The sequence below is a fragment of the Taeniopygia guttata genome, chromosome 2 (assembly GCF_048771995.1).
Source record: "Taeniopygia guttata chromosome 2, bTaeGut7.mat, whole genome shotgun sequence".
NCBI lineage: Eukaryota > Metazoa > Chordata > Aves > Passeriformes > Estrildidae > Taeniopygia > Taeniopygia guttata.
The window spans coordinates 149,413,266-149,440,045 of NC_133026.1; the positions used below are offsets into that span (position 1 = coordinate 149,413,266).

At 47.4% G+C, this 26,780-nt stretch overlaps 1 protein-coding gene across 13 annotated transcripts in view; it reads left to right on the plus strand.

The window, feature by feature from the left end:
• The window catches only part of ADGRB1 (adhesion G protein-coupled receptor B1), a 282,938-nt gene that overhangs the window by 96,793 nt on the left and 159,365 nt on the right, over positions 1-26,780 (plus strand). For 11 of the 13 annotated variants that reach the window (XM_030266786.4, XM_072925064.1, XM_072925067.1 and 8 more), the window contains exon 3: positions 25,557-25,715. The exons of the other annotated variants lie outside the window; for them this stretch is intronic. In XM_030266786.4, coding sequence (XP_030122646.2) covers positions 25,557-25,715 — 159 coding nt within the window. The remainder of the gene's footprint in view (positions 1-25,556; positions 25,716-26,780) is intronic. 13 annotated transcript variants of the gene reach the window in all.

Genomic DNA, 26,780 nt, shown 5'->3' on the forward strand with positions numbered 1-26,780 from the left:
GGTTTTTCTGTGGGATCTATCCCTAAGGGCTGGAGCCCAAGAGCACTGCAGGCAGAATGTTCCTGAAGCCTGTGCATCCCACAGTATCCCTCCACTGCTGAGGCCGTATCTTTCCACAGCACTAAAGCCAACAAAGAAATCAATAATTAAAATTGAAAAGAGGCTCTCAGGAAATCTAAACCTGTCCGGAGGTTTCCCCTTTCATGGTTGCTGAGATTTGCTCTCACATCAGCAAATCTTCAGGTTATTCTCCTGCCTGCCCCCTCTTCCTGAGCATCCTCAGGCCCTGCCTGGGGGCTGTGCTCCCCACCCTCTTGTTGCTCCCTTCCTTTCAAGCCTGACCTCTTATTGCAAGGATTCCATCTGGAATCTTCCTTATCCACACCTTTCCATGCTTAATTTGGAGCTGGGCTCAGTGATGAGATCCAGCTCACAGCAGGAGAGAGGAGATGTTTCTTCATCTGGGATTAAGGAGATCCAGCCCTGTGAAAAGGGTGGAGCTTGTGCTGACACGCCTGGTTCTGTTCATGCTCAGTTTGGACCAGCACTGGCAGCATTTTCAGCCTCATTCCCTGTGATTTTCACACTGCAGAAAAGGCTGGGACCAGCTCACACAGCCCAGTGCACCAAGCTTCTCCTTCCTTCCTTCCTCAGCAACATTGGATGGGGACCTGGTGTGGCTTAAAAAATAAAAAATTAGGGTTTTTTTTAGTCACTTGCTTGGTCTGATTTGCTGTGAGGACCCACGGGCAGCTATGCAGTCACAGGAGGGGTGATGCAGAATAAATGCCAGGGGTAAAAGTTAAAGCCTCCACAGCAGCTGTGCACAGGTAGTTGTATCCTTCGGGGAATTTCTGAAACCCTAGTGAGCCAAAATCATCCTGGGCTGGCCCTGAGAGGGGTGCTTTGGCCTCCCCTCCTTTCTCTGAGCAATGTCTTGGCCTCCCCCACATCAGCACCATTGCAATGTGTGGTGCGTGACTCTGCTCATTATCCAGAGGAAAAACAACTGCAAGGGAGACAAACAGGGGTGAGTTTGAATTTGGGTCCATGAGGGGGCCCAAAGCATGGAGCCACCCCTGGGCTGTCAGAAAGGAGGCACAAGGACCGTGCCCACAGCCTGCCCTGAGGTCTGCTTGAGCTGCCTGCAGAACCCCAGCCCTTGGCTCTGCCCCTGCAGCTGAGTCACCAGCCATCCCTTTTGTTTGCATTCAGTGTAGATCTTGTTAATTGGCTCTTTCATTCCTCTAATTAAATGTAAATGCAGAGTGGATCATTAAACGGGGATACGGGAGCCCTCTGAACAAAGCAAGTTGCAGCTGGAGGAGGAAGCACAGGAATCAGGTTTTCCTCTGCCTGTTCACTCCAGGTCTCTCTGGTAGAGGTGGTTTCCATCCCGAAGGAGCTTCCCTGCTCTTTTGCTGCTGAAGGCCTCCTCCTGTGGGTGTGAAAGGGATTTCCTGGTGACAGCGGGGTGCTCTGAGGCCAGAAGCAATGAGCCAAACCTGGCTGTCTTCCCTCTGTTTGCAGTCTACTGTGTTCCCTAGTCCTCCCTCCTGAGTTTTCCAATTTCCCTGCTTGGATGCAGCATCACCAGGGAGCTTTGGAGCAACTTCTTGGGGCACCTTTTGGACACTGCCAGCCCTACATTGTGCCAGCTTGGCTGTGATGGTGTTCACGGCTTGGTTTTGTCCTGGCAGCATCCTGCTGGCCAGGATGGAGGAGGGTTAAGCATTCCTTGCTGTCTCTGATGCCTTGTGCTCGGCGGAGCGGTGACGCAGCCGCGCAGCGTGGCCGGATCTGTGGGCGATGGGAACAGATGGCATTTGCTCCTCTGAAGGCAAAGCTCTCCCTTCTCTCAGGGGGTAAAGTGCTGTTTTCTTCCCTGCAGGGCTCAAATCTGTCCCTGGTGTGCTGCTCTTGGCTAGCTTGGGGCATTAAAGGAAAGGGTTTTGCTCCTGTTGCTGATCAGTGTTGGATGCCCTGGATGCTGCAGGAAGCAGGGGGTGTGGGGGGTGAATGGAGTGGGGTGTTTGTCCAGGATGTTTTTCTGAGGCTCAGCAGATATTCTGAATGAGCAAGAGTGACCCAGCCTCAAACTCTAGTGGATGGTCAGTCTGTGACCAGCTGGATAAGTTTTCTGGAAGAAGTTGGGATTTGGAGGCCATTTAGGGATGAATACCTGGTTTTCTATCATTATAAGTGCTCCAGAGGATGAATTTCTTCACTGTGAAGGTGCTGAGGCCCTGGCACAGGGTGCCCAGAGAAGCTGGGGCTGCCCCATCCTTAGAAGTGTCCAAGGCCAGGTTGGACAGAGCTTGGAGCAACCTGGTTGAGCAGGAGGGGGTGTAATGAGATGATCTTTAAGGTCTTTTCCAACCCAAACCATTCCATGTTCCTGTGGGCACAGCTCCCCAAAGCATGGAGGATGCAGAGAAAGGGCAGGTGATGCATGCACAGCAGAGTTCTGCAGATCCAGATGATTTCCAGTGAGTGCATGGAGCCAGGGGGATAAAAAGGGTCTGGGATGCTGGGTTAGAGGATTAAAGCCATGTCTGAAGCTGTGTGTTCATCTTTGGGGCCACCCCATAAAGTCTGGGGACAGCAGGAAGGTTCGGAACATTTACCTCGACCAGCTTAGGTCAACGTGGTTGTGGGGCCTCACTGGGAGAGACAACCGTGCCCTCCAAAATGCCACAGCTCTGCCCTCCCAAATGCCACATCTCGGCCCAGGACAGAAGTTGCCATTTGGTTAAACGCAGCCACGCTGCAGAAGAAATGAGTTTGTCACATTGAATCAAGGCAGCGGGGAGAATTCCCAGACCCCTGCGATGACTCCGAACCTACGCCGTGTCCCCTTCAGCGCTCCGCATCCCGGGGAGCCACAATCCCCTCCTGCGAGCCTGGCGCTGTGTCACAGCCCATCAGGGTCCCTGCACCCAGGGGTGAGCTCAGGTCACCGGGAAGGGACTGGCTGCTTGTGTTTTTTCCTCCCCCGGATCCAGGGCGGCCACGAGCGCGCGGTTTTCCTCCGCTTTGCTTCCTCCTGCGATGTGCTTTGCGTGTCCTGGTGGGATAATTATCATGGGAAACATCCATGGTGCCGTGGAGAGCTCTCCCGGCTTCCAACCTGGAGGGGAGCGGGGGGAGGAAGCAGTTGATCTTGTTTTCTGCTCGGCTGTGCCCTGCTCCTCCGAGCAGATGCTGCTCTCGCTCCGCGAGACACAACCACCAGGAGCTGAGCTCTGGAGCCAGGGCTCTGCAAATACAACCGCTCCAAAGCCACTTCTGTGGGATGTGGGATGTGGTGTCCAAGCCCTTCCATGAGGAGAACTGAATGGATTTTATACCCTTCAAGTGACTCTCCCTGGTCGGTCTCACATAACAGAGGAAAGGGACTTCTGGGCTCTGCTGGTGCGTGCCCAGCATGTCTTTGTGCAAGAAATTTAATGCCTTTGTGCCTCAGTTTCCCCACATGAATAAAGGATTTGAATATCTTTAAAGCTTTCAGAGAGAGGTTAGTAGGAAAAAGCAATTTCTTTCTTTCTTTCTTTCTTTCTTTCTTTCTTTCTTTCTTTCTTTCTTTCTTTCTTTCTTTCTTTCTTTCTTTCTTTCTTTCTTTCTTTCTTTCTTTCTTTCTTTCTTTCTTTCTTTCTTTCTTTCTTTCTTTCTTTCTTTCTTTCTTTCTTTCTTTCTTTCTTTCTTTCTTTCTTTCTTTCTTTCTTTCATTTTCTCTTTTTCTCCTTCATCGATCCATTAAGGCTAGAAAAAACTCCAAGGTCATCAAATCCAACCTTTAACCGATCACCTCCTTGCACACTAAACCATAAGGCAAAGTGCTCAGTTTTTAAACACTCCAGGGATGGTGACTCCACCACTCCCCTGGGCAGTCTGCTCCAATGTTCAACCACTCTTTCAGTCAATGAATTGTTCCTGTTACCCAGCCAGAACCTTTCCTAGTTCAACTGGAGGCCATTTTGCTTTATCCTGTCCCTTGTTTTCAGGGCTGCTTTCCCCCATTGCTTTTCTTTCTTTCTTTTCCTTGCAATTCCCACCTATCCAGAAATGCCTACTCCCATCCAGGACTAGTGGAAGTGTCCCCTAAACCTGCAGAGGGCAGGAGGACCGGGGTAGAATTTTGCTGCCACTCTGGCTTGGGGCGTTCCACAAGCTGGAGTTTGTACTGACCCATTCCCAGGAGTCCAAGTGCAAGAACAGAAACGTTTCTCTTCTTTCCAGAGCCTCAGGTGGATATTTGGAAGAAATTCTTCCCTGTGAGGGTGCTGAGGCACTGGCACAGGTTGCCCAGAGCAGCTGTGACTGCCCCATCCCTGGAAGTGTCCAAAACTAGGTTGGATGGGTCTTGGAGTAACCTGGGATAGTGGCAGGTGTCCCTGCTCATGGCAGGAGGATTGGAATTAGGTTGGAATTAGGATAATCAAGGTCCCTTCCAACCCAAATGAGATGATCTTTAAGGTCCCTTTCAGCCCAAGCCATTCCAAGATTCTGTGATTCACATCACAGAACTTTGATTCTATGATTCACATCACAGATCTTTCATTTCCTTTTGAACCTTCTTCTAATTCCTAATTAGACATGAGAGGATATTTTCACCCACTTGAAAAGTTTTGTATTAAATTTCCTGCCCTTTTATTTCTCCAAACTCTTTAAAAATCTCCTCCTAACTCCCCCAGCAGTGACACAGTTCCAGTTCTTGTCTTCCTGCTCCCTCTCAAAATGGGTCTAGCAGGAATGTCCCACACAGAACATCGAGTTCTGTTAAAAGAGTTTCCCTCTTTTATTTAAAAACCCAGATGCTTCCATGAAAAATTTGTCTTTAAGTCAGGAAACAACTTAGAGATCCTAATAAAAAGAGTTCTAGGGAACTCTTACCATCAAATGCCCTGATAGTAATTCTGAGAAAATTCTATTTTCTCTTTGCTCTGCTTTGTGCTGAGGTCTTGCCTCTGCTGCTCTGCTGTCACTGGATTTTGTGAGGGGCTTTTGTGGGTTTGCTTTGTTTCATTTTTCCTGCTCCTGAGCAAGATCCTATCACAGAGGTGCTGGGAAAACATCTTCATCCTGGAGATCCTGCTTGCCTGGGGTATGAACGTTCTGGAACAATGACAGCTGGAGCGTGGCTTTCCCAAAACCACTGTAAATTGGAAATCGGGGTGTTCCACATCAGAGTCAGCTGCACTTTGGTGCTGGGTAAAATAACCTTTATATTCCTTCTTCCAGCACAGCTGTGTTCTGTGGCTGCTCTGCGAGCCATGGGAAGATGAAATTCAGGAAAAATAATTCATGCTATTCATTACTTATGAAACTCTTGTTCATCTCCTGAGGTCTTGGTAGCTCTTCCATTTGTAGATTTTTAACCCCCACCAATGGTGTTGTTTCAGGATATTTATTTGTTTAAGGGCATACAGTGACAGGACAAGGGGGAATGGCCTTAAGATGAAGGAGGGCAGGTTTAAATTGGATATTGGGAAGAAATTCCTCGCTGTGAGGGTGGTGAGGCCTTGGCACAGGTTGCCCAGAGAAGCTGAACTGCCCCATCCCTGTCCAAGGCCAGGTTGAACAGAGCTTGGAGCAGCCTGGGATAGTGGAAGGTGGGTTGGAACAAGATTAACATCTCTTCCAACCCAAACCATGCTAAGATTCCACGATTCTCTGCTGGCTGGGGACTTGGGAAGTGGTTTAGAACTTCTGCCTGAAAAGCACAGTGAAGATGGAGCCCAGGGTAGCCTGGGGAGGGCCTGTGGGTGTTCCTGGCTGGGTGAGTTGGAGGGCTCGCTAGACAGGGAATGATTTATCCTTCCCACTTGTCCCCAGCCTGAACGATGTTCCTGTAAACTGATGCACAGAGAAAGAGCACCAGTAACAGTGGAAAATGTGCATCATTCCCACAGATTCCTGTCAGACAGCTGCAGGTCTGCTTTCAAAATTAGCTCCTGCTGTTGCCCAGACAGGGTGGGGAATGCAAAACTCTGGCTGAACAAATCTGTCCGAAGACCAGGCTGAAATGTTCTGTAACACTGATGACCAACTTTTTAAATTTGCTATATCAGGAACCAGAACCGCCTTGGGACTGGCTCATCCATCCCTAGGCAGGAGCTACTCAACCCACCCCTAATCCTTACCCAGTCCAGCCCTAATCATCTGTTCTCTAAAAGCAATGAAGGAGCTACCACATCCAGGTTTATTCCTGTGTCGTGTGGGTGTTTGGGATTACAAAAAAATTTCCCAGGTTGGATGGGGCTCTGAGCAACCTGGGCTGGTGGAAGGCGCTCCTGTCCATGAATTACATGGTCTTTAAATGGAATTAGATGGTCTTTAAGGTCCTTCCCAACCCAGGTGCTCACTGTGGGGTTACCATATCTCAAGTGCTTTTTTCACAGCCTCCTTCATGCAGAGAACATCTCAGAGCTGGCGAGGGAGGAGCCTCCCTTCTCTCCCATGAAATCCTTGCAGGAGACTGTCACTGCCTCGGAGTTTGAGCTGCTGAACTGAAAAAGAAACAAAGGAGTTATTTGCAGGATATGTGTTGGGAAGAGATTAAACCTGACAACTCAGCTACAGAGCCTTCCCCAGGCGAGGAGAATCTACAGAACTGAATTCTATTTTCCCTCTTCCCCCAGCTGCTGGAGGAAGGATCATCCCATGAGTTCCTGGGTTTTAACCCTGTTAACAACCTCTCTGTAGTTAGTGAGGTCCCTCAGCACTCATCCTTCATGGTCATGGCTTGATCATCAGGTGGGGACTGGGAGGAAATCCCTTTTGGAAGGAGTTGTTCCCAGTCCCAGCTGGGATGATGCTGGGTCAGTATTTTAAGTGATTGCTCAGGCAGAGCTGCACTGCTCCGGCCAAGGGGGTTTATTATCCTTCACAATCCTTGTTTTTTAGAGATGTGTCTCTCCTGACTTCCAAAGCAACACACTCTTCCTGCTGCACCTGTAAACTCCACCTGCGTTTGGGCAAACGTCAGGGGAGGGTGACAACCCCTTGGTTTGGGGAGGGTAAGGAAAAAGGAAGGCCAGGACACTGGCAGGAGGTTGCCAAACTTTTGTACTCCACTCTAAGAAACTAGCCCTGATTTAAGCAGAATGACTGAAACCTCAATTCCAGCTCCTCTCAGCTGGAGGAGCTTTAGGTGATCCTTATTTTCCCATCAGGTTCGTTGAGATGTAAGGTGATGCTAGACAAAGTGACCATTTCTCATCTCCAGTGCCCCAGCTGAACGGTCTAACTGGTGCTAAGAACAGGCTGTAAGGACAGACTGACCCTTCCCCATCCCACAGACAGGCTGATCTCATCCGAAATGGTATTTTGGACTTCCCCTAGGCTGCAGCCTGCCCGGGATATCTCAGGAGGACCAGGGCAATTGCTTCCCTGCTCCTCAGCTCCGGGCCTGGGGCCATCCTCAAGCCCTGAATGATCTGCATCGATTCTCCTCCCCCGGATGCCACAAAGGTTCCCCTTTGCAGATCCTTGTCTCCTTGGTAACTGAGCTACATCAAATCGCAACGGGCTGGAGCTCATCAGCCTGCAGAGCCCGAGCTGTGAGAGGGGAAGGAGGGGGAAGGATGGGGAAGGATGGGGGAAGCCTTGGTCTGGCTCATGAGGAGCATCTCACGGGCAGACCCACTAAATCCCACTGGGATTTCATCTTCCAGCTCCTGTCTAACAGCTCACCCACCCCTTCCCAACATTCTCTGTTTGAGGAGAACTTTGGTGCCCCATCCGCTCCTGATGGATCCCCACCAATCTGTCTCCAATTGTTTTGAGCCTTTCCTGCTCCTGCACAAAACTTGATTATGGGGAGCAGTGGACATGGCCCAATGTTAAACCCACAGTATGTGTTTAATTCTCCCCTCTGGCTATGGGTGAAAGTGCTTCTGTGGGGATGTTGTTGGGTTTTCTTTCTCATTTTGTGTTTTCTTCCCTTCCCCTGCTTGGTGTAACTTTGGTCTTCTTTCAGCATCTCTGGGTTTTTTGATTTGCAGGCAAGTCTGGAAGGTCTGGCTAATTTTGGCTTTAAATCAGAATCAGCAGAGGGAAATGGTGCAAAACAGTGAAGACTGGTTTATCCCTGCCAAAATTAATCACCCTGCTCCAGGCATCTTTTTCATTTCTTCTTCCCTCCAGGTTTTCTTTCCCTCTCATTCAGTCTAAGTATCCTCTTTCCCTTCCAAGTGAACCCCAACCCAAAAGTCACCTTGCAGACCCTGTCACCCTGGTATTCAGTGTCTGAAAACTCAGACCCAAGACAGAGGAGGTAAAAAAAACAAAACCCAAACATCTCAAACTTGAGTGAGCATGCAGTAATCACAATTCCTCCATCTTCAGAAGGCTGGGCAGAGGAAGAGGAAATCTCATCAAAAGACTGCTTTGCTTTTAGTATATTTTTTATAAATATTCATATATTTGGGTTATTTACATTTTTTTTTTCCTGGCAATGACTTCAAGGGGTAGAAGTCAGTATGGGCAGAGGCGTTTAGCAGTGCAAGGAACCAAAGTCCCAACTCCTTCTGATGCAATTCCTTTACAAACAGCACCAGTTGTACTTTTGGAAGGACATCATTAGACAAGTATTTTCCCTCCAGCCCCTGGCAAAAAGTCAACATTTGCATTTAAATAGTTCTTTTGCTACCAAACAGAGGCGTGTTACAGAATAGCTGCACGGAGATAAAGATTCCTTTAAGACAGAGAGAGAGGGGGAAAAAATCTTAACCTCAGTGAAAGCCCAGCCCATTTCCCATGTGCTGTCAGCAGAGGAGAGGTTATTTATGCATCCCAGAATGTGCCCGCTGAGATATAATCTACTGCTCTCAGGAGCCTCTGCTTGCTGGAGGTAGAATTATAAGAATTAAAAATTACAAGCGTAAAACAAGGCCAGTCTAAAATGAAGTATTACCCAGTGGGTGTAAATAATTCATGGGCAAAATAACCCTCCTGGGTCCCCCATTGATTCATCTAACTCCAGGGATGCAGAGAGGAATAATCTGTTGGAGGGGCGTTGGAAAACCTCCACGGTGCTTTCAAGGGGCCGGGGTGGTTTCTGAGGGGCTCTGGGCCATGAATGGCTCCGTGGGGAATGATCAGTGATGGCACAAAATTAACTTCTCTCTGGTAATAAAACCTTTCTCAGAGCTGACCAAGGGAAAAGCAAACACCATTTGGTGAAGGGAAAAAAAAAAAATCTAAAAAATCGTGTTTTACTACTGTGCTCCAAGCAGTGAGTGCCAGTAATTTGCCCTTCATGTGCAGCGATCCCTGAAGGACCCACCACGTTTTTCTGGCATATATTGCCGTATTTCTCTGGCAAATATTTGCCTTTCAGCGCAACCAAATAAATCCCTTTCCAATGGAAAAGCCTGGCTTTTAGGAAAGTTTTTTCTAAGTCTGCTCAGTACAGGCTGGCTCTGTTTGAGGTTAGAGGAGGAGTGTGGATGAGGTGTGAGAAGGACCAGTGAACTCCACTGGAGCAATGTTTGGGATCCGAATGGAAAAGTCGGGATGGGAGCTGGCTGGTTCCTGAGAGGAAAGATGCTGTCACCTCTTTTCTGAGTGCCTGGGGATGTGGTTTAGTGGTGGATCAGGCCATGGGTTAATGGCTGTGTCACTGGAACTGCAGGAAAAACAGAATTTCTCCAACATTTTTAGTGTTGGAGAATCATGACTTGACTTTATTCTGGCCAGGATGTGCAACAGAAATAATTTTGTCCACACATTGCCCGGGTTGTGCAGAGAAAATCCTTCAATCACACATGAATTTTACTATATTTTTTACGTACTTTCACAATCAAAACCCAGAGAAATTCACTGGTTCAATGTTCACTGGTCACAAGTTACACAGTTCTTAGTGTTAGGGTTCCTATTGGAACCAATATGACCACCCTTCCAGTGAAGAAATCCCTAAAATCCAGTCTAAACCTCTCCTGATTGATTAAATTGCACCTGATTATTTGTTTTGCTCCTCATCTCGACAGTGTGTGTCCCTAGCAGGACTTTTGTCTGTGTTGGAGTTTAAGTGCTAGACCAGAATGTTTCCTTCTGGGAGGGTTTCATTTGGTGTGATGTTTTTTTTTAGTCCATGCAGTTGTGTGGTTACATCAGTTGCAGTATAGATGTGTGGGAATGGTGAGGAATTAATGAATTTTGGGATGTTTTATGGGGAAAAAAATTCCTTTTTCATGCACATCTCCCAAAAGCTGTTGCTCTCTCAGTCACCACTATTCAGATCAAAGGACCTGGTGCATTGTCCTGCCTGGGTTTATTGCTTATTCGACTTTTCCAGGTGCACATTTGGTGTCTTCCAACAATCCTTTTTATTTCTTGAGCTGGTTGAGGACATTTCCCCACTTTGTTTTCCAGAGAGAATGCTGGAGTGAGGTTGTTTGTAGCTGCTGTTTGTAGTAGCAGACACTCCCCTGTTTTTCATGGCTCTGCAAGGCCGGTGAACCAGTAAGAAAAAAAGTTTCCTGCAAGTCAGAACCTGATTCTTGAGACAAGAAAAGGTTAATTACCTTGGGAGGAAGAGAAGAGCCAGAGGAAATTCTACTTGGACACCTAAGGATGCTTAAAGAACTTTGAAAAAGGAAATGAGTAAGAAAAGAAGGCAGTGTTTGACAGGAGGGGACGCAGCTCTGGCTACTGGGATTATTCATTCTCAAAGGAAACATAAATGAGCTAAACAAAGAAAATGCCACGCAGAGATCACACATTGTTTTTAAGGACAGGCCCCTAGACATGATCCCCACTGCTGAGCTGTGACCCAGCTCCCAATCAATCTCTCCTTCCTGAAATGTCACTAACCTGCACTTAAGTGCAATAAGCCTTCCCAGCCTAATTGAAATTCTGAGCCAGAGTCAGGAGACATTTGCTTCAAGTAGTGTTTTAATTGTCTGCTCCCCAGGCTGGTAACAGGATATTTTGTGCCTTGTATTATTCAGGGAGACACCAGAGCTCAACCTTTCCCTTCAGGCTTGTGCCCCTCCTGTCTTTAGGTTGCTGTTCTGTTCTTTATTTGGCCTCTGCTCACGCATTACCTGTGTGGATCCTCAGGTGCCTGCTCAGCCAGGGATCAGAACCAGCCCATCTGCTTGGATGAAGCTTTTTGATTCCACTTTTTATCTAGAAATAGATAATTTCCGGGAGGCATCAGGCTGAAACCAGACCCCTGGGCTTCTGTAGCCTGGAGTTATCTTTTTTTCTTAGGTTTAAGACAACTCCTTTTTCCCAAGCACTTGTCATTATAACTTTCCATGCACCAGTTGCTGTGACGAGGAGATTATTCTGGCAGAGAATGGAGGAAGACTCAAACTCCCTGTGGCCTTTCCCTTTCCTCCCACAAGTCTGCACTGAAGCCATGTCCAGAAACACGTGCATGAAACCAGGTGGAAGTTATGGAAATCCCCACAAACATTGGATAAGGTCAGGCATCCTCAAGAAGAGTTAAAATGAGCCTTAATTGTTGGAATCTGTAGGTATTGATGATTCCAAGATTGTAGAAAGTCTCTGTCTTTCTGCCCCGTTGCCAAAGAAGAAGCCATAATTCGTCTGTGCTGGTTTCAAGGTTGTCTATTCTGTTTATCTCTAACATGTTCTGCTGCCCTGCCGCAGCTCTGTCCTGCAGGGCAGCGTGTGGGGCTCTGCCCTCAGTGGGATGTTACAAACATTATATACCAGAAACTACCTGTGCTATATTTACAATAACGTGCCAATATCTGTCACCTACGTTGAACAGTGTGTCCCCAGCCTAAACCAACAGAAAAATGCCAACACCACAGTGAAACATGGAGGGCATGAAGAAGGAGAAAAAGGACAAGACACACCCAATTTCCTCCATCTTGTCCCCTTTGAACCCTAATCTAGAAACCTAAAATTTTACTTTTGCACCCGTGCCACACTTAATTATTACTCATATCAAACACTCAGAGCTGGTAATTCATCCTGTAAGATTGAAAACTCTTTTCCATGGACAGAGATCACAGACAGTGTCTCTGGGGGCTCTGTACAGGGGGGTTCCTGACCCCTGCCAGGGTCCCAGACCTGCCAGGGCAGCCAGAGGGAAGCCCTGGATTCCCACATTAATGACCATCATGATCCTGGTCCTTTTGGCATTGGGTCAAACTCCAGTCCGTGCTGCAGTTTGGAGGAGCTGAGTGATTCATTTCCCTGTGAGAACCTTCCTGTCCTCTCCATGAAGGGGATCCTACAAATGCCCTAGACAGATTCAGCCCTTCCATCATCTATGGACCAGAGTCAAGCAGAACAAAAACCTTCTTATCTGTCTTGACTGTTTTATGCGGGCAGGCACCGAAGAAGTGGGTTTGGTTACAATCCTTTTCTAGTTGAGATTGTGACTGTGGGATCTGGTGGGGTTTTTGGGCTACAAGAGGCTTAGTAAAAATCACAGGGTTGTTTCCAGCTGGGATCTATGTCCATAGATCATGGCCACAGAGAGCAAAATTTGCATTTCCTCTCCCAGTGTCAGCACCTTCCTACATCATCCTATTTCCCATCATTATCAGAGACTCTCCCACCTTTTGGGGTCATGCTTGAGATTTCTGACAAGGCTGAGCAGACGTCCAGAGTCCTTCAGAGGGCACAGCTCCCTGCACACCTCAGGTGCCCTGGTTGCAGTTTGGTCTGCTCAGAGCCACCTGCAGGTCCTGTGCTGACAGGGACAGGGACAAAGGGACAGCAGGAGTGGCTGTGAGTCAGCAGGAGCAGGTGAGGTGCCTGGATAGAGCGAGTTCACCACCTGCCTGCAGCAGGCAGGGTTGTTCCTTCTCCATTCATAGAGCTTTGGCTTCTGGGTCCTGCTCATTTTAACCACTTGTGGTTCTCTGCCTTCTCTCCTCCCTGATGAGAGAAGAGTTTCTCCAACCAAAAAACATCCTCAGTGTCTGAGGAGGTCATTTGGTCTCCTTCTATAATCAGTAGAGAGGAATGGGTGTTTCTAGCAACACAGCCAAATATAAAGTCTGTATTTTCAGAGTTCCTATTTTCCTCCTTTATTTATGAAGTGCCCAAGTGGCCAGGTCTGCACCACAGAGCTCTAAAACCTCCTGGGCTGTTTGTTGCTCACCTGGCAATGCCCTAGAGGGGGGGTCTGGGATCTTGCAGTGAGCTCAGAATACAGATCAGGCTGCTTTTGTATTACTCCCCTGGAAGAAATGGCCCTCGTGAGGGGAGGAAATCGTGTTTTATGTGTAATTGATTTGGAGTTCCTCAGAGCTCTGTTCTTCTGTCAGTGCCCAAAGAGCTGAGAGCTCCAGGCTGCAGCGGTGGAGACATGAGCTATGCCTGTTATTCATGGGGTTTCTTCTCACTCTTCCCAATAAGATGAACTCACAGTCTCTCCATTTCCCTTTTTTTTTTTCCTCACTAACATTTTTTGGGTGTAGCTTTACTGATGCCTCACTCTTATTCCCACACATTCCCATGCTGCCTTTTGAGACAGGTTTGGGGAAAAAAACCCAAAAAAAACCCCAAACCAAGGGCTGATAACATTGAATATGACACATTTGGGCAGTTTTGGGAGGTGAAGCCCCTTCCCATAATCTTTCCTCAGCTTTGCCAGCACCATTTCTTATGCCGAGCTCCTGGTTTTGAAGTCCACTCATTCTCTTAGCTCCCACCAGGAGACACCAGAAAAGGCTCAGCCTCCACATTTGAACCCTTTATTCAAGTTAGATCACTTGAATACCCCACATGGGGAAAGTTTCTTGCAGTTTTGATGGCAATAAATGGGCTGCTACTCCCCTTTAGCCTGTTTTATCCCAGGAAACCTCAACAGGAAGTGCAAGGAGCACTTTGCTAAGAAGGAATGGAGATATACACTGATGCTTACATCTATTGAGATGTGCTACCCAGGACACAGCGGGCTTAAAAAGCAATTTTCACATTAGGGATGTGAAAAGCCGAGACCAGGTGTGCAGGGCTGAGATATTTGCTTTGGTGGCAACAGCTGGGAAGAGCTGGTGCTAATCCTGGTGCTCGGGTAATACCTAAAAATATCTCACAGATGTGTAAAACCCATGGAGTGTGCCAGATCTACACTTGGTCTTGCTAAACAGCTCGGCCAGTAGATGTTGCTCTTGGCTCATACTGATGTGCTCAAAAAAAAAGACAAAAGAAAAGGAAAAAAAAAAAAAAAAAAAAAGAAAAAAAGGATGCATCCAACCTGAGATATTTGGGAAGCCTCCGAAGCCAGGCAGTGCAGATCCATCCTTCACCAGCTTCCTGCTCTTGGCCTTCATGGGCCATCCCAGATGACCCCAGAGAAAAATAAAATGTGAGACAGCTCCGCAGACAGCAGTCACTGGTAATTAGTAGACACAATTATTAGAGGTTGTTTGCCTTGTGTGGAGTGAGAATTGCTGGCCAAGCAGTCGGTGTCTCTAGGGGAAGTTGCATTCATAGAATCACGGGATGGTTTGGGTTAGAAGGGACCTTAAAGATCACCCAGTTCCACCCCCTGCCATGGGACAGAACCTTCCACTATCCCAACTTGCTCCAAGCCCTATCCAACCTGACCCTGGACACTTCCAGCGATGGGGCAGCCACAGCTTCTCTGAAAAACCTTTGCCAGTGTCTTACCACACTCTTGAGTGAAGAATTTCTTCTTAATATCTCACCTAAATCTCTCCTCTGTTACTTTAAAACCACTCCCGCTTGTCTTGTCATTATCTGTCCATGTAAGAATTCACTCTCCCTCCTTTTTAAACCCTCTAACTACTGGAAGGCTGCAATGAGGTTATCCAAAAGGGATTTAGCCATGGAGTGTTATAGGAAAGGCAGTCACCTGGTGCACTGGCTCTCCATCCTGAACAATCCTGGCAATCCAGGATAACCCAACCACTCCTGACTCTTCTGAGCACCAGGGGTACCAAAAGGGAAGAAGGAGGCAGGGAAGTCTTCCACCATCTGTCTCTATCCTCATATAGATTAATTTCCAGTCAATCTGGGGAATGTGATGGGAGGAAAACCCCACCCTTGGTCTGCCCAGAACCTGCCTATTTGCTCAGACAATCTTGTAGCGGAAGAATATTTATCTGCCTTCCCTTTTAGTAAAAAAAAAAAAAAAAAAAAGCTAATGCACATGATGATTAGCAATTAGGTGGGGTCAATAATTTGTAAAGTGGTCTGGATCCCTGTATATCTGTTACTAAACCCACTGCTCTCTTGCCTCCCCTCCGCAGCAGTGATTTGGCACTGCCGGGTGCAGGCTCTCAGGATCAAGGACTGTCTGTGACTGTTTTGCCTCTGGAGTGCCAATCCCAGAGCGGAGTCTCATTTTACTCAAGGCCTCTTAACACTGCTGGACTATAAATGGCAAATGGGAACAACAGGAAAAGTAATTTACAAATCACTGGGTAAATGCTGAGCCTTGGTGGCATCTCCTCATCTGTGATGATTTAATCGCTCGATTCTCTGCTTTTCTTTTCTTAAGCAGCACCTCAGACCAAGGGAATTTCGCATCAGATTTGTCTCTAGGAACAAAGGGGTTTAAGCCTTTAAGACCTTGATCTCTCAGGGCTAAAGATTATCAGTATGAGGGACTGGATCAGCAGACTCAGGGTTAAGATGCTTTCAATTGGGGAAAGGTTTTCTTTTAGTGGTGATTACAGGAGAAAACAGAGGGAGACTTCACCTGTAGCAAGGCAATGTCTATTCTGCATCGACATAAAGAACAAGAGCTTAAATCCTATTCATTTCTCAGGCTAAAAACTCAGGCAGAGACCACAACTCTGCTGCCTGCAGGACCACACAAATTCCATTGGCATTTCCTTGTGCCCCTCTGGGACTTTGAAAGGACGTGTGAATGATCCCCTCTCACCACTGATAGAAAAGGCAACGACTTTGGGAACGTTCAATTATAAATCAGGCTGAGAGTTGCTTTATTCATGCTAATCCAGGGTCTCTGAGGGATCTGTGAGCAAGTTGCTGTGCTTGCAGTCTCTTTTATAGTGCCCCAGGTTCAGATTCCCAGCAATGATGTTAAGGACTTGCATACCACACCTTAATGTCAAAAGATCAATATTAACCTCGTCATTGTAATGCTGGTAAAGGTTGACGATATTGATTTCCTGTCCTTGGTGCCAAGGCATGTTGGATACCACGTTGTGATCATCCTAAATGCAGAACTGCAGCTGCTGCCTCCTAAAAGTCTCCTTAAGCAGCCTGAAAGGAGCTTCTCGTTTCGGTGCCTCCATTGGCTTGAGCATACCCCTGCCTTCTCCTTGGCCTGAAGAAACTGGAGGATTTAGGATGATATTCTCTGCTCAGAGAGAGATGAGGCCCTGGCATAGGATGCCCAGAGAATTTGTGGCTGTCCCATCTCTGGAAGTGTTCAAATCCAGGTTGGATGGGGCTCTGAGCAACGTGGGATAGTGGAAAGTGTCCCTGGCCATGGCAGGAGGGTTTGAACTCAGTGATCTTTAAGGTTCCTTCAAACCAAAACATTCTACTATTCTATGATTTAACTTCCCCAAACTCTCCCTCACCTCACCCAAGTGTTAGATGAGCCAGCCATTCTGCCTGTCCCCCTCTTAATGAGGGGACTTGGAAGGAGAGAGTGGCACAGGGACAAGCCTGAAATCTGCTCCCTTCTGCAGTGGAAAATACAAACAGGGTGTCAAGGGCAGAGCTGGGAATGACAGAGGCAGCCTGGATTAGCTTCTTCCCGTGCAGGGTGAGCGTTTCTGACAGCTTGGAAAAGGAGAGGACCCCAGCAGGAGGAAAGTCTGCTTGTTCCCCAGCCTGCCTCAGAGGTGACCTCACAAAAAACACTTCCATGTGGTTTTCAGCCACCTCTGTTCTCCTTCCAGGCGAAATCCACATCTCTGTCTGAAGAGGGATTGGCTGTGCCTATCAAAACCTTATTGAGTTTTTGCATTAAATATTTGGTTTAATAGTGCAAAGGTGCTGCCTCTGCTGGAGTTTGCCTTTCTGGCTCTGTTTTGGGAGTTTGTGGAACCAGGAGTGCTGGATGACACAAATTGTGTGGTGTCCTCATCAAAACTGCTCTGAGAGGGAGCACTTGGCTCCTGGGTTGTCCCCCCCGGTGATTTTCTCTGTGTTCTCCTGGAAGATGTTCAGCTGAAGACAATTTGACTTCTCAGTGTTGTAAAGATAGCATGAGCAAGTCTTTTAGCTTCACAACACCCACTCAGTTCATCCTGCAGAAACAGTAAAGGCACAGCCCTGCCTTGCAATGCTCTTGCCATGAGAAATATGTCACAGCTCGTGGCAGAGTGAGAAACTGCAGTCTTGGGGACCACAGGAATCCTTCAGCTGGAAATGCTGTCCAGGAAACAAGATGGAATTGCACGGGCTTGACGAGCTCTGGGTGTTACAACATTTCAAGGCGTTTTTGGGTTTATGCAGTGTTCTGCAAGTGTTTTATAGGTAAAAACCACGGCCCTTCAAGCCAGGAAAGATGGAACAGAGAATAATTGAATTGTTTAAGCTGGAAAAGCCAACTCAGTCTAAGATCATTAACTCAGCACTGCCAAGCCCACCACTAAACCCCGTCCCCAGCAGATCATGTGAAGACATGGAAGGAAATTTCACAAATGCTCTCCTTTGATTGCCTTTTGTGAAAATAGATAGTGATCCTGGTATCAGGGCAGGTTCCACTCCGCTTGGGCTGCACAGTTAGATTAGAATGGGATCATATATTCCTCACCATGGGGAGACACACGTGTGGCTGAGCTAATCTGTCCCCTCTGCGCTTTGGGGTATGCCTCAACCTGACGAAGCAAACAGTGCATGAACTCAGCTCTGGTGTGATTTATACAAATTCAGAAAGGTTCAGGGCGGAGAAGCATTTCATTCCTCCCTGGTGATGCAGGCTGGATTTCTCCTCACAAGTCTGTTCTCTGATATTTTGCCTGCTCTGCTTTGAAATGAGTTAAGTGATTAGGCCTCTATGGTGTTCTTGTTGGAAGATTCTTCCATGGTTTTATTTGATCTCTCATTCCAGACTAAACATTCCCTTTCTCATTTCCCTGCCCACCTCCCCCACCATTTCCACATAAATAATCTCTTTTTATCCCTAGTGTTTCATTTGCAGGAATTCATGTAATAAGCACAGCTTTATGCTGGGTTTCCTTGAAAGCTGAACACTGGCCTCATTTCCATCTTCCTTAAGTGATTTATAGAGCAGAGGGAGATTGAAGCCAGTCCTAAGTGATTGTCCAGATTTGACCTCGTTACCTTCATTTGCAGGGACTGGGGAATGCTGTGGGAATCAGTGGCAACTTTGCCCACTCAGCAGCTTTGAAAAAAATCACATAATTTATTTGGGTGCCCAGAAGTGAGTGAGCTGAGCAGATTTTGGCAATTTTGGTGGTGGGAAGTACTGACCTGACCTGTGGAGCTGGCTGTGTCCTGACCACATCTCCATGAAGGAGAGTTACAAGGTTAAAGTCAAGGTAGGAGAGGCCAAGCAACTGGGAAAGTACCAGGAACCATCTCGTTGGCCAGATCAGGGCTTTTTTGGCCCAATATCCTCTCAATTAGCAGTGGCTACCAAGGGAAAATAGCAGAACAAGACAAACATACAACATCCAGACAGCCTGAAAGGAGTTTGTGGCCAAGTGGGGCTCGACATCTTCTCCCAGGCAACCAGCAAGAGGAAAAGAGAGAATGTGGCAGGAGAGATTAATGCTGGACATGAGGAGGAATTTCTTCACTGAAAGGCTTGTCAGACATTGGAATGGGCTGCCAAGGGAGGTGATGGAATCACCATCCCTGGAGGTGTTCAAGAAATGATTGGATGTGACACTCAGTGCTGTGATTTGGTCAGCAAGGTCAGAGGTTGGACTCAGTGATCCTGAAGGTCCTTTCCAACTTTGTACAGCTCAGCAGCTTGAAGCCCAGGGAATTTCTGGACAAGAGCTGCTGGGTTTGTATCTATTACCACTTATGGGTTTGTCTTTCATGCGTTTCCCCAGTTGTGTTTTGTATTCATGGAAACTTTGGTGCTTTTTCCTGCTCTGAAAGCATTGCACCATTTGACACCGCTGTGTGTCTGTAAATTATGTCCTTCACTGGTTTTGCACCTGCACCTGCCCATTTCATTTGACACCCCTCAATTCCAGTACTGGAAAACTCAAGGAGCAGTCAGTCCCTGCAGCTCATGAACTTTTAATGCATATTTATAATTTTTATCCCCTACCCATCTCCTTTCCATGGAGAAAAGTCAAACAATCATGGAATGATTTGGTCTGCAAGTGGTCTTGAAGATCAACTCATTCCAAGCCTCCTTTCTTGTTCAGGGACATCTTCCACCATCCCAGGTTGCTCCAAGTCCTGTCCAACCTGTACTTAAAAACTTCCAGGGATGGGGCAGCCACAACTTCTCTGGAAAATCTGTGCCAGAACTTCACTGCCCTCACAGTAAAGAATTCCTTCCTGTTACCTAATCTAAGTCTACCCTTTTTCAGCTTAAAACCATTCCCCCTTGTCCTATCACTGCATGCCCTTGCAATTAATGCTTTTTAGGGAGCTTGGGGCATTGGTTTTTATATTAATGTGCAGAATCTGCAAAACAGCAAAGCGTTGCATGGGATTTATATTGGAAAGGACAGAGAAGGAACCACTAGAGCAACTCACTTGTGCTGCAGTAGACTTTCATCTCATGGGGCACAAGGGAGGGACATCCCCCTGAAAGATTTCTCTCATTTTTTTCCCCACAGAAGGAACAAACTGAATCTATGATTTTCCAGGGAACAATCACTGGTTGGTGTAATAGAAGGATGTTTTCAGAATAACCCCTTGCTCTTTTCCAGCACAGTAGAAAGGAGAGTAATAAAGGAGCAGCTCCCTGACTTACCCCATTGTGTAACAAATTTAGGATTCAGATGGTATAAGACAATCTCACTCTTGATCTCCCTTCAGTATCCTTCCCCACTATTTACATAAGAAATGACATTTTTTTTCCCCTCGTTTGCTAATTGAGATGATTCAGGAACTGTGATATAAATTCCACTACAAATATTCCCAGTGGCAGCACACAGAGCTGTGTTGGGGTTTTTGCAGTCTGGACATGTTTTTCAGACACAAAATGCCCTGACCTGCTGAGTTGGAGACAGCTGCCAACAAGACGTGTCTTCAGCTGGGGTCAGTGAGAGGCTAAGTCCAAAAAATCAAAATCGGAGGTGGATGTGGAGCATCAGCAAAGCCCCTTTTGCTGTGCTGTATTGATTGTCTTGTGTAGATTCTTTAGTTTTTACTGTTGTCACTGCCATCTAATTTAAGGGATTGCTGTTAAATTAAAAGGCATGATTGGCTGACTGGCATCTGAGACACATTGCAGCTGTCAGCTGTGAGGATAAACTCCGGATTGGGATGCAGGATGCACATCTTCCCAAAGATCAAGGGTGTTTGGATGAGGTGTCTAAGTGGAGCCCTGTCACTTAATTTGCAGTAGGGAAGACCCATTCTTTTGGAATCTCTGCTTAAGATTCAGAATGAGAAATGCCAAATACGAGCTTGCTGGTTGACGTAAACCAGCTCGGAATTTTCTCCGTTTAACCGGAGAATTAAAATGCATTGGGTCAGCCTTGCATGAAAAGTAATTTGTTTTAGTCCACGGTCATGATAAGAACTGACTCAGGAGGATCAAAAAACTCTTTAGAAACTGGATTAAAGGCCTCCCTGAATGACAGGCACTCAGACCAGCCACGAGCCTCAGATGCAGCAGCCACCTTTGTTAAAACACAGTCTAGGAGCTTGGGCTGCCCTCCAAAAATAAAAAATGCAAGTTAAACCTGGCTCTGTGATCAAGGTGACAGCTGCTGGTTGTGATGGGAACCTCTGGAGCTGGAGGCGTGAGCCACAGCTCCTCCAGTTTGGGGGGATAAAGGGCAAAGTGAGAGAGCTCGGTGGTTCTATGAGGCCATAGCTGAGAAAAACTTCACAAAGTGGGGATGGGTTGGGTGTGTGACCTTCGGAGGATTCAGTGCCTTTGAAAAGCAAAATCCGGTCTAGAGCAGTTGCAGCAGCCTCATTATTTGTGGATTAAGGACAGATGGCAACTCAACCTGCATCGATCAGCGGGAGCAGCAGTTTGCTGAGAGCTCATGGAACTGGGCTCCAGGGGTAGCAGGGACTGTCTGCTGAGGGTCCCATTAACTTCAGAGCGAGTCTGCACTGCATTTCATGTGGATTCCTCGCAAAAAAACCCATCCAGCCTCCTGCTCGAAATGGAAGAAGGGGCAGAGCAGGGATTGTGTAGTGGGCAAGTGGGGATGAACGTTTCCTAGAGGGTGGGGAGTCCATGGGGGCTGTGTCAGCTCAACCAGCAGACACTGAGTGATGGACTGAGGGATGAGGCAGCTGTGCAGCCTCTGCAGGGACCACATCACACTTGAATCCCTTCTGCAGCTTCTGCATTGTGTTGAAAGCATCTGTGTAACACCACAGCCATTGTAGATCCTTCCACAGTCATTGTGGGTCATTCTTTTCATAGAACCATGAAATCCTTAAGGTTGGAAAAGATCACCAAACCCAACCACCAGTGTAGCACCCCCACCATATTCACCACCACCATGTCTTCAAGTGCCACATCCACACCTTGTTTGAACACTCATGGGGATGGTGACCCCACCTCTTCCCTGGGCAGCCTGTTAGAGTGCTTAACAACCCTTTCTGTGAAGGAATTTTTCCAAATAAAGAATCTAAAACTCCCCCTGGCACATCTTGAGGCTGTTTCATCCTGTCACTTGTTACTTGGGAGAAGAGACTGACACCCACCTCCCTACAAGCTCCTGTCAGGGAGTTGTAGGGAGAGATGAGGTCTCCCGTAAGCCTTTTTCTCCAGGCTGAGCCCCCTCCAGCTCCCTCAGCCACTCCTTTCCAGAAACCAGATGCAGCAGTGGGCACAAGAACCCCGTGTTTTCCTCACGGCACAGCATTTTCCCTCCTGAAATGTGAGATAGGAATAAGTTCATATAATAGACCCTTAACCACTTGTTTACAGCTCCACTAAAAAAGACAAATCACTTGAAGCAGTGAAGGACCAGACCCAGGAAAAGAAGGAGGATTTCAAAAGGTTTATCTGACAGCCAATAAACAAGATAAATAACATGCAGCATTTAATTTGTCAGGACCATGGTACAACCTGATGATAAAAAAGGACCGCTCCATAAAGTGGGGAATACCTTTGTCTTGGCTGTAAATGCCTGGGTTGATTTACTAAGTGCCCTGGTACTTCTCTAGCTCCTCTTTATCACTCACAAACGGGATGGAAACTGAGGATTAAGGAGAGGAGGGAAGTTAGCTGAGCTCAACCTTATAAACGGATCTCATTTCAGTTAAGGATTTGAGATCATGACAGTTTTTATCTTATTTCCCCTGGTTCTCCCATTGCTGAGGATAAGCAGAGTAAGAGTTACCCCCTCTGCTCTGCTGAGATGAGACCCCACCTGCAGAGCTGCCCCCAGCTCTGGATTCCCCAGCACAGGAAGGACATGGAGCTCCTGGAGAGAGTCCCAAGGAGGCACCAGGATGATCAGAGGGATGGAGCAGCTCTGCTGTGAGGAAAGGCTGAGAGAATTGGGGTTGATCAACCTGGAGAGAAGAAGCTTTAGGGTTACCTAATTGTGGCTTTCCAGTACCTGAAGGGAGCCTACAAGAAACATGGAGAGAGAATATTTACAAAGGCCTGGAGTGACAGGACAAGGGAAAATGGCTTCAAACCGAAAGAAACGAGGTTTGTCTTGGATATAAAGAAGGAATTCTTCCTTGTGAGGGTGGTGAAGTCCTGGCAAAGGTTTTTCAGAGAAGCTGTGGCTGCCCAATCCCTGGAAGTGTGCAAGGCCAGGTTGGATGGGGCTTGGAGCAACCTGGGATAGTGGAAGGTGTCCCTGCCCATGGCAGGGGGGTGAAACAATGTGACCTCTGAGGTCCCTTGCAGCTCAAACCATTCCATGATTCTGTGAGTATATTATTTAAGAAATCAAACACTGGCACCTTCATTATCCCCTCTTTCCTGTAGCGTTAATTTCTCTGTGTATTTTAGAGGATCATAATGGGTCATATCCCAAAATGCAGAACTGTTTGAATAATCCATCATCAAACCGGGAACACCACAACAGCCAATGAGTCTGGGCCCATATTTTGCTTACAAACACAATAAAAAATAACTTCTAAAGACACTGGAGCAATTATGTATTTTGTCTCAACAAAAAGCATCCCAAATAAATCACAAGCCAAGCCAAGGCTTGCGTGAAGTTGCTTTCTCCCTTCCCCAGCCTCACTGTTCATCTGCAAGGGAATAAGATGAAAGAAAGACATCCTGAAAAGGGCAAGCCAGGAGCTGATTAACTCCTAAACGTGTCTGGTTGCAGATATCCTATTGATCAGCTGGAGCCTGGCATCAGGATACCTCCCATTACACCGATGGTTTCTCTTACAAAGGAAACACAATCTGTCTTCCATAAGGAAATGGAAGACAAGCCTGTGTTCCTGTGCTCTTTAAAAAAGTGACCAGCACAGCACAGAAAGTGACTTTTGAGAGAAAGACTGTCTTCTTCAAGGTCAAGTATTTGTTTTGTGCCAGTAACAATCCCGTTCTCCACGCTGCTGCCAGGATTTCTGGACACTTTGCTGGCAACTTCACTGTCCTCCAGTTCCTTCCTGCTCAATTTTTCATGCTATTCTCATGATTAAGTATCTGAGCAGCTTCCATGGCCATCAGCTGAGGGAATGTTACTGAGCCTGTGTTTATTTTCACTTTTTCTTGGAGGGAAAAGTTAAACAACAGCCAGGCCAGAGGTAGCAGAGTATAAACTGGTGGGTTTTTGCTGTGGGTGTGGATGAATATTTGTACATCCCTGTGCAAGAGGGTGCTGATAATGTCCCTAAAATTCTGATCTGGCACCTAGTTGGGCTCATTTTTCCAGACAAGGCTGGTGTCTTGTCTAGGGTATGTAGGAACAGCAGAGTCAAGAGCTCAGAGTACAGCCACAATCTCATAAACAGGAATTCAGGGAGGCTGAGTCAGCTGGAGTGCATCATCTGCATTTCTGAATTCTCTGGCTGTTGGCAAGGGAAAAAAAAAAAAGGGGGGGGGGTGAGTTATTTCATTTTTATTTTAAAAACAAGAATTTTCCCAGTGTTTCCTGTCTTCAAAAACCCCTGCATCTTTAGCTCGTTATCTTTATGTGTGCCTGAGCACAGCACAGAGCTGAATTCCCTGGACCTGAAACATCTCCAAGGGTAGCTGTGGGTAATGAGAGAATTCTCAGCAGGAAAAGCAGCCATGTGAAAGTGGCCACCTCTGGGCTGAAGGGCCACCTCTGCTCCTCCCCATGAGGTGGACAAACGACAGAGCAGAACAGTGAAACTGAGGCTTATTTCAGCAGATTTTAGATTGCTGCATGCGGCCCATGAGGATTGAACTGACCACTGAGGGATGTGACAGCTTATGCATCACCTGAAAGGACTGGATAATCCCCTGCTGTCTTTTACAACCCAAAACTCAGCCTTGCTGTGCTCCCTGCAGGTGTTTGGACTGTGGGAGGCCAGCCAGATTCAGATGGTTTTCACAGTCCATCCTGCCATCAGCATTTATGAAAGTTCCACCCGGGCCAGTTGCTGTTGGCAGGAAGCTGGAAAGACACAGGGTGGAGAAGGCTGCAGAGGCTCAGAATTTCCCTTAAGTAGCAGGATCATCCCTGCAGCCAGGTGGTTTGGTGAATCCATCAGTTTTCAGAGCTGTAGACTGTGGTACAATGGGGAAAGCTGAGGGTTGCTGACACCTGCACTGAGCATGGCCTGGGAGAGGAGCCAAAAATGCACCTTCATCTTATGGTGCTCACAGGTATCTGTGGGTTCTACAAAGGGTGATGGAGGAGAATGTCATTCCCACGTTATTCTCCCACCAAAGCTGTCCTTGAGAGTGGTGCTCCCTGTGGCTGGTGGGGTCTGCAGTGTGGGGAAATGAACTGTCTTTTTTTTGAGAATATGAGTGATAGCACCCTTATCCCCTCTCAGCTTCCTTGTCTTCACATCATGTGTTTGTGTGGTGGCAGAAGGAGGAGTCACAACCTCACTGATGGTGGATTTGTACCTTGAAGTGGTTTCTGCTTGTGTCTTCTGGGGTTGGAAGCCAACAGGACACAAAATGGACAGAGGGTCTCGTCAGAGGGGCGCTTTTTGCCACAGTAAGCACAGGAATGGTTGGAATCATAGAATATCCAGAGGTGGAAGGGACCCCCAAGGATCACTGAAGTCCAACTCCTCGCTCTGCACAGGACAGTCCCAAGAACCCCACCGTGTGCCTGGAGGCGTTTTCCAAACACTTCTTAAACTCTAGAAACATGAATAACTGAAGAGAAGTCAATGTAAAGTCAGGCAATGCTTCTCCCTTCCCCTTCTTGACTTTCTGGGCTACCCTGCAGTGTCCAGTCCCACCACTTTTAAAGACGCCCCAGTTTTTGGCAGCTGGTACACGGCAGGGTCTGTGCCGCCTCGGCTCCCCCGGGCTCTGGGCTCTCACGGAGGCTGACGGGGCTTTTCTGGATCTTGCCCAGGTGGTTGGAACTCCTGGTCGGCCTGGGGCGACTGCACCAAGGACTGCGGGGGCGGCCTGCAGACCCGCATGCGCTCCTGCAAGCCCCTTCCCAACGAGGGCCTGGCCTGCGAGGGAGTCCTGGAGGAAGGACGGCTGTGCAATAGGAAGGCTTGCAATAGTAAGTGGAGGCATGTTCCCTTGCACGCGCGGGGCCGGCAGCGCGCCCTTCCCGGGAGGAGGAGGAGGAGGAGGATGGCCTCATCCCCATCGAGGATGGAGGGTGCTGCAGAGGCTCGGGGAAGCTGCCCCAGGGCTGTGTTGGAGCAGGGAGCAGAGGGGAATGTGTGGATTCGGCTGTGCATGGCCCTGCCTGTCCCTGCCTGTCTTGCACACGTGCTGGCACAGTCTTCCTGCACCTTCCAGGCCTTCAGCCCAAAGAAATTACAGGAATCCGTAAGCAGGTTTTCATATGCTGGTGGTAAATCTGCCACGTCCTTACAGGCATTATTTTTTTTTTTTAATCAGTTTTCCCAAACAATTAAAGCTGAGAGAGGTGGTAATCTTCCTTCTTCTTGGTTTAGTTGAAGATCAGTGACCCTGCCCCTTTCTTTTAGAAGTGGAAGCCCCTGGTGATAAGATGCAGAGAAAGATCCTGCTGTTAGGCAGGGATTGAGTGATGGAAAGGTTTTGGTGTGTGCTGCACTCTCCCCCTGTAATTCATCCTCCTTCCAGGTCCTCTTCTCCAGGGAACAGGGCACAGAGTGCCCACACCAGCTGGATATTGATGGGTTGAGCTGGTGAACCTCCAGCACTTTCATCCCCAATTCTATTGCTTTAAGCTGTGTTGAGAGGGGGATGAGGAGGAAAAGCCAACTGCAGGCACAGCTCAGCTCAACAAATGAAAGCAAATGGCTGGTTATAATTATTCCCTTCTTTTTATTTCAAATTCAGAGTAGAGAATGTTTGAATAACTCCTCTGACTAGTCAAATAAGTAAGGAAAGTTCAACTGTCTTCAAAGGCTGGGAAGTATCTCCTGATAAGGGGCAAGTTCAAATAAAGGGACATAAATATATTCCTCTAATAAGGGCTAAAATGATTTCATGCATTTTTTAACATTTCCATAAATTTAAAATATGTTGCAATTAGGCTTAGAATTTTTTTTTTTTTTTAATGAGACCTGGTATATTGAATTGCATCTCCTTGACTCACATTTGCTAAATGCCCTCTGAGGTTTGCCCACAC